This window comes from Neospora caninum, chromosome VIII (genome assembly GCF_000208865.1).
Source record: "Neospora caninum Liverpool complete genome, chromosome VIII".
Lineage (NCBI taxonomy): Eukaryota > Apicomplexa > Conoidasida > Eucoccidiorida > Sarcocystidae > Neospora > Neospora caninum.
The window spans coordinates 2,039,327-2,057,420 of NC_018395.1; the positions used below are offsets into that span (position 1 = coordinate 2,039,327).

The 18,094-nt window shown below is 54.0% G+C and overlaps 3 protein-coding genes across 3 annotated transcripts; 1 reads left to right on the forward strand and 2 right to left on the reverse strand.

The window, feature by feature from the left end:
• Window positions 1-2,414: 2,414 nt before the first annotated feature.
• Window positions 2,415-9,027, reverse strand: NCLIV_032550 (putative gamma-glutamylcysteine synthetase; the record flags this gene model as incomplete). Its single annotated transcript, XM_003883451.1, has 9 exons — window positions 2,415-3,611; window positions 4,174-4,758; window positions 5,157-5,327; window positions 5,763-5,950; window positions 6,291-6,418; window positions 6,820-7,145; window positions 7,619-8,004; window positions 8,449-8,511; window positions 8,868-9,027. 9 exons carry the CDS (start codon window positions 9,025-9,027, stop codon window positions 2,415-2,417), a joined length of 3,204 nt encoding a protein of 1,067 aa, XP_003883500.1.
• Window positions 9,028-10,844: 1,817 nt separating this feature from the next.
• NCLIV_032560 (hypothetical protein) lies at window positions 10,845-14,621 on the forward strand (the record flags this gene model as incomplete). Its single annotated transcript, XM_003883452.1, has 4 exons — window positions 10,845-10,882; window positions 11,525-11,602; window positions 11,893-12,836; window positions 13,639-14,621. The coding sequence occupies 4 exons, from the start codon at window positions 10,845-10,847 to the stop codon at window positions 14,619-14,621; spliced, it is 2,043 nt and encodes a 680-aa protein (XP_003883501.1).
• Window positions 14,622-15,954: 1,333 nt separating this feature from the next.
• Window positions 15,955-17,810, reverse strand: NCLIV_032570 (hypothetical protein; the record flags this gene model as incomplete). Its single annotated transcript, XM_003883453.1, has 3 exons — window positions 15,955-16,298; window positions 16,757-16,876; window positions 17,540-17,810. The coding sequence occupies 3 exons, from the start codon at window positions 17,808-17,810 to the stop codon at window positions 15,955-15,957; spliced, it is 735 nt and encodes a 244-aa protein (XP_003883502.1).
• Window positions 17,811-18,094: the final 284 nt, after the last annotated feature.

Genomic DNA, 18,094 nt, shown 5'->3' on the forward strand with positions numbered 1-18,094 from the left:
CTTGATTACAGGACACAGTTTATCAATCAAGACAGTTAAGGATCGAGGAAAAAACTCGATTGCCGTGCACCGCAGATCAGAACCCTAAATACATTTAGGCCGTTGCCGGGTCCGTTTTGCGAAATTCAGTGACCCTTAGATTTTCTCCTGTGCACGTGAAAGCCGAACGTTCGAGGACATCCGTTTTCGGCGCAGGAGAACAAACCTATGGAAAACACGCCACCCAACCGCGAAACACGTGACAGTGAAAGGTTGGTCGAGGCGGCCGTCTGCAGTCATAACTCGATATCAATGACTTCACAAGCAGAGGCTGATTGTGAATACCTAAAACATCAACAAGGAAGATAATCTGATGATAATTGCATCCTGGTTTCTGGGAGTGCTGCAGAGACCTGTGGAGACACTTGCTTGATCCTTCGGGATTTATGATGTTCTCCATTTTGCGAAAATAGCTTCAAACGCTACTCCTCCACCGCAGCCAATATAGAAATAGTCTTTATTACTACGCACATGCGAGGCACGTAGATTTCTATTACCTATCGTGGTGATGGTCCAACAAAACTACAACTCATATTCTCGTACGACCAGTGCTACAGTGCTGCCTTCGAGATGGAGAAAGTCTGACTGGCATCGCATACTGACAGAGGCAGCTTGAATACGATTAGCCGGACGGAAAAGAGAAGCTTAGTTTACCAAATTATTTGTACGACACAGCCACTCTTTGGCGAAGAGAAGCTTAGTTTACCAAATTATTTGTACGACACAGACACTCTTTGGCGAGGGTGGTTCAGAAAGCATATCCTTATATGTGATGCTTTTCGTATCTCTTCCCCCGGCACATTTTGAGAGCGCAATCACTAGAGCAAGTTATGTAGACGATACACCGGTGGAAACGAAAATCTTTTTCAAGTTGGATTACCATCAGGCACAGTCATATACTCAGCGTACAATTCACATACGCAATCTTTGTTGTACAGTCCGGAATGAGAATCCAGCGTGGCGGAATGGTTTTTTCCAATGGGCACTCGCAAGACCACCGGTGAAATTATCTTACGCCGCGCATCACGTTAGAGCTGAGACGGAACTCCTTATTCTTGTAGACGGTTTCTCTTGCGACACTCCATGTGTAAGCTTGGCCAATTCCACGCCCACAACGCCATCTTTATGCCTAGTTCGTCCCGAGCTTATGCACCGGCATATCTACTTACTTATCTATGTCCGCATGCCTCTACATTCTCACGAGAGCACGCGGCACTTTAAGCTGCTTTACAAGCATGACGGGCTCGTTCACACAACCACTCGCTGTTGCCGTACAGAGGGGGGCCCAAACTCCTCTGTGAAACGTATTCTTCTTGTTGTCTGTCCAGCTCCTCTCTGTGGAAAACGAGGTGCTAAAGAGTGTTTTTCTCTTTTAGTCCTCGTGAACGCATGCAAGAGCGAGACCTCAACCGAATGCAGCAAGCATGGACTTTCCTAGACTGGAGGGAAAACTACTGAAGGCTACATTACCACGAAGCACTTGACGCCTATCGCTTCGTCCCTTGTTGACGAGCTGAACATCGAAATCAATAATTCGCAAGAGAGATGGCTCCAGATTCACTGTGCGTATGTACTTACGGCGGACAGGTACATTCGTCAGCAGATTTCGTATACCGGATGTGCACGCACTAGTGAACGCATTGCACACACAAATATATAAATATGTGTGAACGCCCAGGCTTTTCTTTGCTTTTCCTTTCTCCGTTTTACAGCATGTTCACTATGCCCGCCGAGCGTTCCAGGAATCCGGATGAAAGCATGAACAGCATGTGCCGTCACTGCTCATCCCCAAGTGCGTTCTCTGGGGGGTCTCTATAGAGCGACGTAAATGCACCAACATTTCTGTGTCCCATCTGCACGTACAAACAAAGTATATATATATATATATATATATATGTATGTAGATGTCAAGGTATGTAGTAGGCATATGTCATCCAGGTACAGAATGCGCTTTTTACGATCGGTTGGGGATTGAAGAGGAAGTTGTTGATCTGCTGGGGGAGGACCGCTCTAGATCCGGCCAGCAGCTCCTATTTGCGGAAAGAGAATTCGGAAAGGAGCTGGGCTGCAAGAACATAACGAAGGAAACGCAGATGGGATCCACCGACGTCTCTTGTTATGCCGACCACAATACCAGCGATGAATCGCCAGGCGATTACTATCGGCGTAAAACCTCTCGCTTTGTGGCTTGCGTTCAACTGGGCAATTCTACATCACCTACCCACTCACAGATACATCCATGGTATATCTGCGCAGGTATACTTCTGTGCTGTACTCTCAACTAGGAGGATACCAAGCTACCGTGCGAAATAAGCCAAAAGGACAATTCAGCACGTTGCCTATAAAGGTACAGATCGTCGACAGCATACCTATATTTATGCCTGAGAGCAGGCTCCCTCCTGCTCACTAGATCCACTATATCTTTTCTCTGCTTTTGCTTCGTCAGGAATGTCACAGATCTCGCCCAAGCTTGGACAAGAAGTGGACCCATTCTCATCGGAAGCGCCAGTGTCTGTGTCACGCCCTCCCACTGCAGTGGAGAGCATCCATGCCCATGTCGCGTCCTCATTGGTGATCGTGCTGGGGCGGCGACATGAGCCAGGGAATTCGCACTTGATGGCGCCGTTGGGGTCTTCTTGGATTCCGAAATCTCTCTTTGCCACTTCACCGACGATTTCCCCATATCTGAAGCCAAGATAACTCTTAAGTTTTTTGCCTTTCCATGCCTTCTGCAATGTGAAAGGTACACAGCCTCCGAGGTAAAAGGCGAGCCCAGAGTCGAAGCAGAGAGAACCCTTCATGGTGGTTCTCTCAAAATCGCAGGGACAGTCTTCTTCCGGGGAAAAGGAAACTCCGTCGCCATTGCTGCCTAAGGGGTTCTCTGGAGTTCGTTGCTTCATCCCAAGCACGAACGCCTGAGAATCTTCGGCAGCGGGAACGTTATCACAGTGCTGTTCACGCACAGACGCGATGCCGCCCGCGAGTGGACAGGGGAAATCAGACGTCACCACGGGCCTCGAAACGCCCAGGCATGTTTGGATATCTCCGTCAACTGAAATCCACATTCCCACGCGATCTGCAAACGGCCCAAAAAGCTCATCAACGCGAACAGCGCCTTGCCCTATCTTCACCGCTAAATCACATACGCCAAAGCTTATTGTCTGGGATACCACAGAATCACGCTTGTAGTCAGGGTGTGCAGCTAGGTAAGCTCGGAAGAAGGACGCATTTGTCGGAAGAATGCCTTGCGATCGATGACGAATAAAATCGAAAAACTCCAAAAGTTGTGCAGTGGCGTAGGGCGAGCTACTAGGCAGCTTTCGCTCCATGTAGTTTAGACACGCCGGAACAAGGGCGACAGTAGGTGTTTGGCGTCCGGGTGCCATGGGAACGCCAAAGAGAATTTCGTGGAGGTAGAACTCTCCAAAGGAGCGATCGGAAGAAGCCGATCTGATGTCTTTACGGAACCAAAACTTCTGCGTCATGATCGAATTGATTTGACTCGAACGCCGCATGTTCTCCTCGTTCAAGGACATGGGAATATACAAGTCGAAACGCTCCTCTAGAAGAACCTGTAGTGAAACCAAAAACGCAGCAACTTACGATACGACGTCTCTATCACTGCGACAACCCACGTAAAACACACACACGGGGGGTATATCTATACTTACAGATATGACGCTCCGACAACCGACTATATGCACGGAATACTGTTGCCTATATGTACGGAATACTGTTGTACTGGACTCAGACATCAGGCACACGAGTTCCGGCCCAGACACGATGGCTGCGGCTGCATTTCGTCAAAACAACCCGCTCTCGTTCAGGTGCCTGCGTGCCTTCGAAATGCTTTACTGCTGCATATCCCCGCCGGAACACTACAGGCTCGGTTGCCGCTGAATCGCCACCGGTAGATAATGCACCATTCCACACACAGTATACATGCATGATGACATCACTCTCCATATATATATATATATATATATATATATATATATACGTAGGCATGTGTATTTGCATGTGCGTTACACCAGTGTTGGTTCTTTTACATGAACGGCTACATGTAGGCAACCACTCTCGCATTTTTCGCATTTGCACATTGAAGCTTTGGTTCCATTCTCGAGACCTCGATACCTGTACAAGGACCGTGATGAGCGCAATGCATGCAGCATTTTCAAAGTCCGTTAGCTGGATCTCGGGTGTGCGGAACTCGACCCTCCAACACTCGATGGCGTGTCCACTTGGCCCACTCTTGTCGTGTGTCTGTACAGTTGCGCAGAGATTTTCCTCTCCCTCGTTTCTCAGCTGCCGCCCGTCTCCCGTCTGCATAACTTGGCTTTGCGTGCCGTCTTCGTTTGCCCCCGAATTCGGGTTTTGTCCCCAAGCTTGTTGGAGTTGTTTTTTGAAAGACGGCGGCGGTTTGAATCGAACGGAATTCCAGTTTGTGGACTGAAGGTTCTCGAAGTCCGCTGTCGTTTGATACCTCTCGTCATAGACATCCCGTCCCCAGTCGACCTGGGCCTCGGCCTCGAGGCGCCGCACTGCCTCTTCGTCTTCTTCCGAACACTCCACAACCTTGTCTCGAAAGATCACCAACGGGTCCCGTACAAACAAAAACGCGACGTGGCGAGCGAGGATAGGATCAACTCCGCCTGCAATTAAGGCCGCATACGCCCGCGGGTCGGCGGGAGCGGGAACATCGTTGTAGAAGTCGATGTTCTGTTGAGGCATGCGAAGAAAAGAGCGGGACAGCCATGCGAAAAGTCAGCAACGGTCGCCAAAAGACCCAGTTCTTTTTTAACCGCCTCTCCGTTGCACCGAAGAGGACTCTTTAAAGACACGACTCTCGATAGAACGCCTTTACATATCTATGCATGCAGGCTGCGAATGGTTTGCATATCGTAAGTAGGTCCCACAAAAAGGATCAAGACTGCAGAACGCCTCAGAAAACATCGTCGGTTCTGAGCGCGACGTGAACGTGTGCAACGCCCCTATTTCTCTGCGCCGCCGAGGAGCCCCGACCTCGCTGAGGGGCTCGGTCACTGGCATTTGACTCAAGCCCGGTTCGCGTCTTCCCGGAGTTCCTGCATACGACTCCCCGACAACGTGACGCTTACATCTCGTAAAGGAGCATGGTCACCTATATACAGCGAGAACGCGCCGTAGCGAGACTTGGGCAAAGTCTTGAATTCCTCCTCGGTGCGGCAATCGACAGCGCCGGCAATCGTCGCCCAACGCGTGTCTGTCGCCGCGACCAGCCCCCGAAGGAACGGCGTGGCCGCAGTCAGCTGGAAGGCATTCCGACACAGAGAGAGTCTCCCGCACGTTGCCAAACCTAACCAGATAACAACCTTCTAACACCGAACGCGAGAGAAGACGCGTACAGTCGAATCCTCCCAAGGAGCGGGTTTGACATCCCAGAGCCTCGAGAGCTGACAGACCCGTGAATCTACGGTCACATACATACAGGGAGAGTGGTAGGCCTAGGATGCATGCGATGACGCCGCTGATGAAGGTTTTCCAGCAGTTCAGGAGGCATACTGCGTCGGGTTACTCTGAAAACACGGTTCCCTGTGTCGACTGTACCTACGCAAAAGAGCATCTCTTTCCAGGAGAATTCTGGTACCAGTGCGCTCCTGAAACGCGAACGCGCCAGCGTATTTCTAGAAAGGATTCCCCCCCTCTGGAAGCGGCACGCATTCTCAGAAGCGCCGCTGGCTTACCGAGAGCCACAAAGGAGCAAGGACACCCAACTGATCATACAGGTATCGTGCATCGGAAAGGGAGGGACAGCCGAAAGTCGCTTGCACACAGTGCATGCCCATGCCGAAGGCCATGTGGTCCATGTAGATCGATCGCCCGTCATGCAGAGCCTTTCCCTCCATCATGAGTTGCCGCCGCAACTCCTCCTCTGAACGCAAAGGAGCGAGAAGCCGCAGTGTGGAAGGCGAAGATACCTCTGAAGAAGACGAATCCCCAGAGAAAGGCCCATCCTCTCTTGCGCCGACGGTCTCTCGCGATTCAAATACTAAGACACACTTCACTCTCCATACATCCACAGATTTACATGCACTGTAAATCCACAAATATCTATACATATATATATATATATATATTTATATTTGCGTGTTCATACGTATGTCCGATATGCATTTCTGCATGGATGAATAGATTCATAGAGATTCGACTGAGATGCACAGGAGAGAGGTGTTTCGTCGCGAGGCGCCGTTTCCCGTGCCAAGCAGCTTTACCTTGTGGCATCTCCGCCTCGGCTGAATCGCCAGTAGGCGCGCCACTCCTGCTTGCTCCTTCCGCACCAGGAAATGTGCAGACATCTTGAAACAGCGGAACAGTAATGTCGACCTTTTTGCCTCGCCGCCTAAAACACGAAACCGGAACACGCAACGCAGAGGGATCAGTCCAGCTGCGGGCATCAATATGAGCATGTCCACCCTCGTAGCTCGGCTCTCACAGGAGAACACGGCGGCGCGCAGCGCACGCTGACAGGATCGCCACACACGCGTTCAGGCAATGAAGACACGTCTTCTCGGCAACAGAGAGCGGCGCCACAGAGGTGTTGCCAGAGACAGCGGTCCAGGCAAAAGCGTTGAGAAATGCACGACCAGCAGGACGATGTCTCTGCGTGTGCATATGCGTGTGTCGACAGTTGTGCTTGCATTGGCACATGTGCATGCATCGTGCCGGCTGTGCCAACGCGCCTGGAAGTGCCAAAGGCCGCATTCCCGCTAGATGCGTTCGGTCTGTGGCTTCAGAACGCACTCGCGGATGTTCGCAGTGAGGGTGCGGAACCGCGGGTGCTTTTGAATGACTCCGTCGCCGACAAAAATGCTCCTGCTGCAGCCGCGAAGAGGATCAGGAACGGCGGGGGGCGAGGCGAAGTCTCCAGGGGAAAGTGTAGGTACAGCGGAGACCGCAGCGCGCCGATTCGGTTGTGATCCCCGTTTTCCCGATCCCGCTCGGCTCGGCTCGTCGCACGAAGCGTTCGGCTTTTCTGCAGAGCCGGGCCTTGCAAGGTCCGAGACGAGTGCACCCATCGTGGGAAAACTCGTCAGCGAGACCACGTGGCAGCCTGGTGGCATAACAGCCTGCGAAGCCAGAAGGTACACGGGGCAAACCGTGGCGACGAAGACGCATGCACGAAAAAGGCTCTGTCCACCCAGCGCAGCCGCCTCTCGCAGACCAGCGGGTTTCGGGTACGGGAGAAAAACGCGGAAGACCGCAAGAAGCTGGCCCTTTCAGACGCCAAGCCGGAGTCTATGCTCAAGCGTTTACCCACGTCAGGCCTGTCCGGCGGTTGTAGTTGACGAGTACTCATACGCCCAGGATCCGTGGAGGGACGGTCTCTCACATCGAGGTACAAACCAGCCCGATTCTCGATGAAAAACCGTGGGGGTTGTCTCTCATAGACGCATACGCAACGCATGCGCAACGCCTATACACAAATGTGGTTCCATATTTACACACGCATGTGCCGCGCCGCGGTGGATGTCCCGTGTTTCAGCGGCGGGTCTGTCAAGTGCGCCGGCTGTACAAACACGAGCGCAGAGTTTGAGCGCACCTGGATCTTTTTTCGTCGGATCTGCATGGAGGGAAGGAGGTAGAAGAGCGAATCCAAGTCCAGACGAAACGCTTGTCCCGGGATGGCTTCAACCATGTGCCGCCCATACTCGGGGTGCCATCCACTGATCTGCCACGCCGGTGCGCCGGAGCTGCTGCGCGGCTCTCCTTCGCTGTCTTTCTGGCTCGAACGCGCAGAGGAAGACGCGAAGGCGGCGCCACAAGGAGAGAACGAAGTGCAGCGGCCCGGGCCGTTATCCACAGAAGTCAGGTTGTGCAACAGCGACTGCGCAGGCGGAGTCAACACGCGACGCCACGTCGGCGGCGGCTCACACGAAAGGGCCTGCGACAGCAAAGCTTCTCTTGGCCGGAGTTCGTCCAACACGCCTAGTGGGAAAACCAGAGGAGAACGGAGAAGCGACACATTCTGGGACGCCTCCCAGAACAGCTCCAGAGACATACATGTAAATATATATATATATATATAGGGAGCGAGAGACGTCCACAGAATTATGCAGACTACACATTCAAGATAAAAAAGTATTTATATGCATTTATATATATGCAACAAACGGAAGTCCGCATACCTACATAGAGACGTATAGGTAACGCATGCATATTTATTTTATATACACATTATATAGAAAGTTTGAGGGGCTTAGGGAAAACGAACCACGTTGTGAGACGACCTCAGCGCTCCTCTAGGCGGCTTGCGTGGCACCGCGTAATCCACAGGTTGCTGAAAAAGGAACTTGTTCGAGATGGTGTGCCGAGGCAGGCGTGAAACGAATGTATTGTTTTCAACTCGTAAGAGCCTCCAGCAGGACGTACACTCGGCGGCTAACAGAAGCCGTGGAATTTGGGCGTCATAATCCAGTTTGACGAGGCAGAACTCTGTGGACACGAGTCACACGGAGACACGTGCGAAGACTGTTCTCCGTGCATTCGAAAAAGTTGGGGAGTGTTTCGCGCTGTCCCCGAAAGGTTCTGTGTCCCTCAGAACGTTTGCCACGCGAATGCTTTCGGAAGGGCTACCGCACAGGCAGGAATGCCGGAGAAAGCGAAAGACCCAGAAAGGCTGCGATGAGGATCCGTGGCGATGGGTCGCCGCTTCCGGACGGGAACCCCCCGGGAGCGCACGCATCGTCTAGCCAAGACACAATTCTGGCATTCGCAGCCGAGAAGCGAACGGAACACTTGCGGCGCCAGGACAGCCGGCGTGACGGGCGACTCCGAGGACACGCACTGACCTAGTTCGTCGCCCCAACAGAGAGTGGCGCGGTCACATTGGTTGTCTTTGAAGTGGCGAAACAGCTTCAAGAATTCGCGGACGCCTCTCCGTTTCACTGTCGCTCTGTATCTATCCGAGGCTCTCCAGGCCAGCGGCGCGCCTTCCTCCAAGAACCCCATTCTCAGTTGTTTTAGATCTTGAATGTCTTTGTCTCGACCCAGAAGAAGCGGCTGGCAGGGAAAAAAGGGGAAAAAGAAGATCAAACTGGGTGCGGGGCCAAAACGGGCAAAGCGGAGAAGGGGGGCAAAGCAGAGAAGGGCGAAGAGAGTGGGGACGCGAGAGGAGCCGAGAAGCCCGCAGCGCAGACGCGAGTGTTCAGATTTCGCCTCAGCTCGCAAACGAAGTTGCAGTTGCTGCGCTGCGAGGAGACTCCGTCAGGTCAGACAGGCCACGCGAGTGTGCTGCTGATGCGATGAGAGAGTTTTTCCCTGGTATGCCAAGCCAGTTTTTTCCCTTCGTTCCCGCTGTTACTGACAACTGAGGAGAGCCAAGAGGGAAGAGGCACCAGTAGCCAAGACGTCGATAGGGACTACTCACAAACAGAAGCCGAGAAATGTGTCAAAAAACGTGCCTTCCAGGACCCGACCAAGATATATATATATATATATATCGTAAAACTTCACTAGATGCATATACTACACACACATATGGCCTGAAATTGAAATCGAGTACGAACGCACGCGCGAGCGAGTGCACAGAAAGGGATATATGCGTGCACAGAGCGCGCGAACGAGTGTACAGAAATGGATACGGTCATGTAGAGAGCTAGATACAATAAGGTGGGAACTGAGACAAGACCGGGAGAAGCTTCGACGGCCAAGTCTTGGCGAAGCCCCTTGAGATGCCACGGACGCTTCACCTGAGCGTACGACTGGAAGCGGCGGGTGCTGCGTCGGCAGAACGGACTTTGTATCAAGGAATACGGGAGCCGCACACACTCCAGAGAGACAACAGCACAGAAATTCCGTCAAAAAGAAGCCAAGGAGAGAAGAATCGAAACCAGGAACGTTTGCGCGAAATCGGCGCCACCGTGCCTTGTCTCTTCCGGCTGCCGACTAAAAACCGCGGAGGAAAACGACAGGAGAAGCATCCGACCATCAAGCCTCCCACTGTTTCTGTTTCGATTTTTCCTAAGGCGCGACAACCCTTGAGAAAAGAACACAAATGTGCTACGAACGCGATAGCACGCTTCATTCACTTGTCTGAATCTTTATTGAAGAACGAGTCAAAAGCACACACCCGCGAACAGACAGAAAACCTGGTGTTCCGATGGTTCCTCAACTCAGGCCTCACTCGCTCTACAGACGGTCAAAAGTTTGAAAATAAGTCAATGCCGACCTAACCTTTGGGACCGGAGGTCCCCTCTCGTTTTCCGCTTCGCAGGCAGAACGCGAGAGCACACGCAATGGCGGCAGCGAAACACGCGCAAGAGCTGTGTGCTTTCTCTACGCTTCATTTGATGCCAAAAGACACGAACCAAAGTACGGCACTGTATAGTCCACCTCTGTGTAGGACGGAAAAGACCGTCGCACGAACTCCCAACTTTTCTGGTCTTCGTGCTTTGGTCTTTTGGAGAATGGGGAGAGAGAGCTAGCGCCGAGTCACCCGCTAGCGCGAAAGCGCTTTGTCTTTCGCCCTGCACATGCGACATCCCGCACTCGACCGGGAAATGCAACTGAAAGGAGACGACAGGAAACGGAGTTTGCCCCGCATTAGCAAAACGCGCGTTTCTCCTTCTTCTGGGCGCCACAGACTGACTTTGTCTTTGAGTCCTCTGCTTAAAACCTCTTTGTGAAGTCTGACGAGGGAGCGCTCGCTCAGCCCACGCACCGCGTTTGCTGGAAGCCCCGGCACGGCGTGTCGCCAAGTTTCTTCGCGTTTTCCCGAGGCGTTTCCCCCCCTTATTTAATCGGAAACGCAGTGTATTTGCCTTCGAATGCCTCCAAAGGTTCGCGAAGGCGGCATGGTCACCAGGTTTGCCCCGGGTTTTCCGTCGAGGACGGCACCACAGAACAGAACACACCGTCCACCGTCGGGACGGTCGCAAAACGGCCAGTCAGCGAGCAGTCGTTTTCGGTGGGGGAGGGAAACCGCAATACCGTATTGGTAAGGCAGCGAAAAAAGGTGGCGACAAGGCGAGAGTCGCCCCCGTCCAAGGATGAGACGCCTACCGACACAAGGAGCAAGACACTTTCAAGAGTTCTCTCTCTTTTTTTCCCCACTAGGAACGTGCCTTTCTTCAGTGTGTGTGTGTGTGTAGTGAGCACGCGTGCGAGACATCGACTCCCTCCACGGTGTCTCACACTGTCACATGCATGTTAGTAACACACACGCACATTCCTGACGGTGCCTTCCGCATAAAAGATATTGTTCTAACACCCCAGGAATCTTTGTTAATGCACGAACAGCGTTGTTGACGCGCGGGCAGCTTACCCTCTGCCGACGGGGGACTGCTTTCTGTGAGTTTCCGAGAGGCAGATGCTTCGGTTGTGAGGTACACGACATCAAAGCCTTCGGTGGCGTTATCTCTCTCCCTGCGTCGTGGTCACCGCATCTTCCTCCTGTTTTTCCTTGGAAGACTGCACTTGCATTTCTTTGCGCAAATCTCTGGATTAGGAGGCGGCTTCTGCGTGTCACGCGCGTTGCCGTGCCACAGCCCTTCCCGTTTGTCCAAGGCGTGCTGAAGGTTTGCGGGTGAGGTTCGTCTCTTTTTTCTTTTCCCCGAAGCGATCTCGTCTGTTTTCTCGAAGCGACACTGCATTTTCCCAATTCTCCTACAAGTGAAAATTCTCGGGTTGGATCCGCGTAGCCAGGGCGCCCGCCGCTCGTGTCGTCTGCGTGCCGAGTCCGGCCTCTGTTTTCATTGGTTTTCCTGCAGACTCAAAAGCCAGCGCCATGAAAGGGAGACGCGCGAGGCTGTATTTTTCCTTTTCTCTTTTCCTTTCCCTGCTGCTGGCATTTTGCCTTCTCGAATCGTGCGTTAGTGTCGCCGACAGCGCAGGCGAGGAGTCCGCCCCGCTCGCCTCGGGAGAAGCCGGGGAAGAAGCGAGTGCGGACGAAACAGACGAAATCAGTTTGGGGGACGAAGAAGACGAAGACGACGATGACGACGATGACGACGATGCCGATGAGAATGAGAACGTCGACCTTTCTTCGCTCTTTGGCTCTTTCGGCGGCGGCGCAGGTTTGGGCGGCGGCCTCGACAACTTGCAAGGCCTGTCAGGGCTTTTCGACAACCTCGGTTCAGCAGGCGGCAGTGGCGATCCTAACCTCGGCAATCTGGCAAACTTGCTTCCTGCTCTGGGGAAGATTGGCAACGCGAGCGGCGAGGAGAAAGAGGACTTCGCAGAGCTGCTGAACAAGGCCGCCGCGCAGCAGAACTCGGGAACCAACCAGGTGTCTCCGGATTTCGTGAACCAAATCTTCTCGATGATCTCGAAAAACAACACTGCACTCAACGACATCATGACAGAATTCATGCAGGATCCGTACATGGACGTCAAAGAGATCGAACGGCCGACAATCGATCCGCAGGTTTTCGCGAACGCACCGCCCGACACGGCAGTCAGCACGAACAAAGACGGCGAGGCAGCCGAGAGTTCCACCGCAGAGACTCCGAAGACGCCCGCAGCGACGGGTCCCCCAGAGATCGTGCTGTCCAAAATCAAAGACTTCGTGAAGAAGCCTGGAGACAGCGAGGCGGAAGGGGCGGCAACTGCTGACCCATTCGCCGAGACGAACGAAGACGGAGCAGTCTGCCGTCTCCTCGTTCTCTCCGGAGGAGGCGCAAGGTCTGCGTTCCAGGCAGGCGCCGTCGTGGGACTCGCCGAACAGTACAAGGCGCAGGGACGCGAGCTGAAGTGGGATGTCGTCGCCGGCGTTGGGTTCGGGGGCGTACAGGCAGCCTTCGGCCTTCCCTTCAAACCGGGTAAGGGAGACACGGCGGAAATGAAAAGGAACGAGCAGACTCAACGGGGCAGGAACCGACCCGAGTCTCTCTCGAGACAACGATCTGGCTGTCGGCCTCCAACCCTAAACGGCTCGCGCTCGCGCAAATCGAGGAAAAGTGCGGGATCGCGGATCTTTTGTACACAGACGCTTTGTACTTACAATCTTTATAATGCAGGGACTGCCTATCGGTTGGTCCAGAGTATCTGAGCCCACCACGAATGCACCGGGTTGAATCGTACAGGGTTGACCTGCGGGCGCGTTTCAGTCTCCCAGGCAGAGCCCCCATCGCGTAGCACTTCTGCATGTGCAGGCCTCATCCTGTGCCTGTCCACAGGCAGGGAGGAGACAGCTCGAGCCGTAGTCGGAGGCATTTATCCGTAGTCGAGAGGTGACGCCGCTCGATCTGTTTCTGCGGGAGCGCAGTGCCTCGACCTCTGGCGTAGAGACGTTGTCCAAGACCGGGGAACACTGGGAAATTGCTCCAGTCGGCAGCGCGTTTCCGGATTATCCCAGAGCATCCGTTTGTGCATGCACACATCCATACCTGCATATATATATATATATATATATGTATATAACGTATACACACTTGGGTGGACAAACTGGAGGGGCTCGTGAGTGCAACAGGCACGGTATCCCCGGCGTTTTGCGCGTGCGTAGTTCTTTGTGCGCAGTCAACGCGCTGTGACTTGTTTCACCCTGCATGTGCACATCTCTGCGTTTTGCATGCACTTGAGCAGTATGCAGAGAGGTATGCGACTGCTGGGGTGTATCTTCAGGACAGAACGGAGAGCTGGACTACGGCCAGAGCCTCTGGAGGTTTTGGCAGGGGTTGAAGGAGGAGGACTTCATGCGGTGCGAGAACGGGATGAAGGATTTGATGGACATTCGCGCGACGATGAAGTGGATCCAGAAGTCTCAAAAGTACGCGACGAACGTGGCGAAGATGTTGAAGGTTCCCCTTCCGCACTCGTGCGACACCGCGCGGCTCGCAGCCACGCTGAGGTCTCAGATTTCCCAGTTGGCGAAAAAAGAAGTCTCAGGCGACGCGTCCGATGCAGACGAACCGCGAGTTGCCGTCCTCACTGCGAGCAAGCTCGGAGGCGGCCGACACTCGTGGACGTTGCGCCCGTCGCACTTGGAGACGGATCAGTGCAAGACTGGCGACGCCGGCTCGGTGTGCACCGAGACGCAGGAGTCTCCAGAGGACGCCGCAGCCGCCGAGTCGCGCACGCCGCTCATGCTCGCCTTAGAAGGCACGACGGCGATCCCTGGGACTTTCCCGCCGATTCCGTTCAAGAACGCCACGGGGAAGCTCGAGGGTTTGATTGACGGAGCGGTGAACACGTTTCTGAACGTCCTGCCTGGGTTAAGTGCTTGCCAAGACAGAGTCAGACGTAGCCCGAAGAATCCCTTTTCCGACGAAGAGATCGCCGGGGGCAAGGGCGTTTCCGTCGACTTTATTCTTTCCGTCGAGGCTGACAAACCCAACACGGAGGGGACAATGACCGACGAAGACAGCGAAGCCGATGACCTGTTCGACAACACCGGGGTACCCCTCGAGAACATTGCTCTCCTGAAGGAGAAATTCCCGGCCCTCACGATTCGCCACGTCTTGGCGCCAGAGGAATCCTACGAGCTTGCCCACGACCTCATGGACCTACGCAGCATTCGAGCGCTGCTGGAACTCGGACGCGTCGCGGGCTGGGGCGCTCAACTGTTTGAGCCCGTGAAAGAAGACTCCGCGTCTGACGAGTCCTAAACAGACTCTCAAAGGCTAAAGCGGCGCGCGCCATACCTTCCAGGCGTGGGGTGAAACGCAAAAAGCCGCTGACGTCGCCTTTTTGCTATCATGTACCTTTACACATATGCACACAAATATACACATCCACATATATATATATATATGTGTATATATAGAGATGCATATTTGTATATGCACACTCGATGACATTTTCTGCACACACACATACGTATGTGTTGATAGGTTTCCACATCTGTAGGCACGTACCTTTCGAGGGGGATATGGGTGCACACGAGTATTTCTACCCACTGCAGCAAATATATATATATATATATGTCAACGTGTGTCTGTGTGTGCCTTTATCGGTCACTCGTAGAGAGTAGGGATAAGCACTGTGGAGCTGCTGGCAGACGAAACATCTGCATTGTCGGAAGGTTCGCCCGTGGAGAGTTTGAGGATCCGGATCGGCGACATTTGTCTGTTCATCTCTTGTCGCTGGCCCAGTTGAATCACCAGTTTCCTCATGCGACTTTGTCAAAAGCTCAAACAATGCGAACCAGGCGCTTGCTCATTTGAATTCCTTGATCTCTGTCCACTCACGCGGAAACTCCGTCCCGCTCGCGGAAGTGGATATACAGAAATCCTTTTGAGTCGCCGATGGGGTTGCCTCCTGGCTCCCAGCCACGACGGTCAAGAGCTACTTCCTAAAAATCGTTTTCAGGTTCACGGGTCTAAGTTCAGACGGAGCGACGCGGCGTTCGAGACGCAGTCTGCGTGGTTAGAATGGTGTCTGCCGCGCGCGGAAGGGCGGAAACTCTACGTGTACGCACACTGACCAAAAGGATGTGCGCGATAAACTTAGGAGATTGAAACGCTTTTTGTTTTAAACTGTTGGGAAGAGCTGGAATAGAGCGGTAGGAGCGCGAGTGAACGTAGAGGAATGCAAGATGCCTCGAAAAAACCGGCAAAATCACGCAGAACAAACCGCGCGCAAAGACGCCGGAGACTGCAACATTTGCCCCAACGGAGAAGAGCATAGCGGGTCTCCCTCCATTCATACCGGCGCAAAAGACAAGGCGATTGGGGACTGAGTTTCGCAGTCCGAAAGTGAACGAATACGGCACACACACCAGAAGCCATCTGCGTGCGAGGAGACCGAAAAACGTCGCACCCCAGCAGTCTTCTTGATTCACCGAAGCAGGACTGAAGCGTCAGCCTCGAAGGCCAGAGAGTCCACGAACTCGTGGAATCTTGTTCATCCCTGGCACCCTTTCCGGATTTCGCAAACTGGCAGTCAAAAGGCGAGTCGAAGGACACGAAGACGGAGGAAACGCACGGCCGAAAGAGGCACCTATACAGCTACTCCCCCGGCTCCTCGAGCTTGAGACTCGTCGACAAACGCGCCGCTCGCGCCAGGCGCTTGAGTTCCTTCGGCGTCGTCTCTGCTTCCACTTCCAGAGAAGGCCTTTCCAAGCGGATCCGACGCGGAGCTCGCCGATTTGCTGCCTCTCTCCCCAGACTTGATGACGTGGCCAGAGTGCTTGTTCGGGCCGCGCTTCGCCGAGCGCGCTGACGAGGACGTGCAACTGGAATGCCGTCCAGCCACCCCACTGCCTTGCGAGGGGGTGGCCGACGCCTGCCACGAAGATTTCCCGTTTCCTGCGGCATGCGCCGCTGAGGACGCGTCCTCGTCGGCTGCAAAAGAGGGCGACACAAACCAGTGAGAGCGAAGACGCCGATCCACAGGTTCACCCTCCAGAAGAAGGCTCCGAATCTGCGAGCGAAACGGATTCGGGATACAGGCACAACCGACTGCAACCGACACACGCAGGAAGAGAAAGCAGCGACGTCGACCAAGCACACAGCGCGGCCGCAAGGAATGTCCGTCATGTGCACGAAGAAACGGGCGAGCGTGGCCAGTAGCCACAGGGCGAAGTAGCGCGGCATTAACAGACGTTCAACGTTCAGCCTGTCTTGGACAGCGGCAGGAGCCGCGCGGCCGTGCAGCAGACGGGCGAGAACGCGGCGTGCCTCGGAGCTTCTCCGGACAGGCAGTTCAGCGTCTTGAGTGGCTGGGAAACACCCGCCACATGCGCACGAAGGGAAACGCCTGCGGCGGCTATACGGGGTTCGAACGCGAAAGCGAGACTTACTCCACGGCCCAAACTCTCTCCAGACGCGGCTGGTGCAACTGGTCAAGGAAAAGAGACGGTCCTGGGCTCCCGAGGGCGTCGACAGTTTGCCTGGCGGCCGCCGAGTTTTGGTGCTCGAGGCTGAAGCACAGAAAGCACATCGTTTCACAACCACGAAAGTAAAAGACTCTCGAGGGCGCAAACGCCACGCGCGACCGAGGCGGGGCTCCTGAGCATTTTTTGAGGAGCGTCGCCGCCCGAAGCACGCAGGCCTATCTACTAACGAACCTACGCGTGGACGCCCGGTCAGTTACAACCTACAGCTTTCACGCGCCACCGGGGCTTGAACGGGTACGGCAGAGATAAGGTGTGCAGGACAGCCGCAGCTGACTGAGTTGAGAGATGCGTCTGAACCACGAGAAGCCTGGGAAAACGGTTCTATCTGCTGCGGAGACGGGAAGGATTTGCACACGGCACGTCGCCATTGTTGTGGGCGCCAGGCCGAAACACCCCCGCGGTTCTCGAATTCATAAATGCAATCCGTGGCAGCGCGTTGGAAGTCCACGAACGGAGCTTCACCTTATCTTCACATCAACCGGCGCTCCCGCTGGCGTGTATATACAACCACGACCTCATTTATCCAGCTTCGTAAAGGTGACGCAGACACACAAATGCGCTCGACCAGAGAGAAACTGGAGAAGCGTAGGAAGAAGAAAACTTTTTTGTAAAGGTTTTCCTCCACGCAAATCAAAACACCGCCTGAGAGTTTCGGTCCTGAAGGGCCGTGAATCTCTTTCAACTTACAAATGTAGCCTTCCCAGCCTTTGATCATGTTCCCGACGTCTGCCGTAGCTGCAAGGTAATCCCCCTCCATTTCGTAGATTCTGGCCTCGATGTGTTGGATATCGCCTTCCAATTTCTCCTGCAGCGAAAGCATCTCATTCAAAACTGGCATGGTCTGCTGAAACTGGGCCTTGAGTGTCTTTTCCCGCGAAGCGTGGATAGCCTTCCTGCCCGAGCCTCGCTCTCGCTCGCCGCCTGCGGACGGTCCGGAGGTCGCCTCGAAGGCAGGCATTTTCTTTAGAAACGGAAGGCGACGCGAGCTCGAGGTCTTGCCCCGACTTTGAAGGATGAAAGGCAGGTTCCGAAGGGATGTTTCTTTTTCCGGAACTGCTGGCGCCTGGCCGGCGAGAAAACCTCTGCTAGCAATCGACTGGAAAGCAGCAGAGCCGCCCGGGAAGTCCACTGCACACACGACCACTCGGGGTTCTGTGGAAGGAATGGAAAACAAGCAACGAACGGGGACTTTTTACGCCAGAAAAAGGCGCGACAAAAAATAAATGACAGCACCCAGTGCAG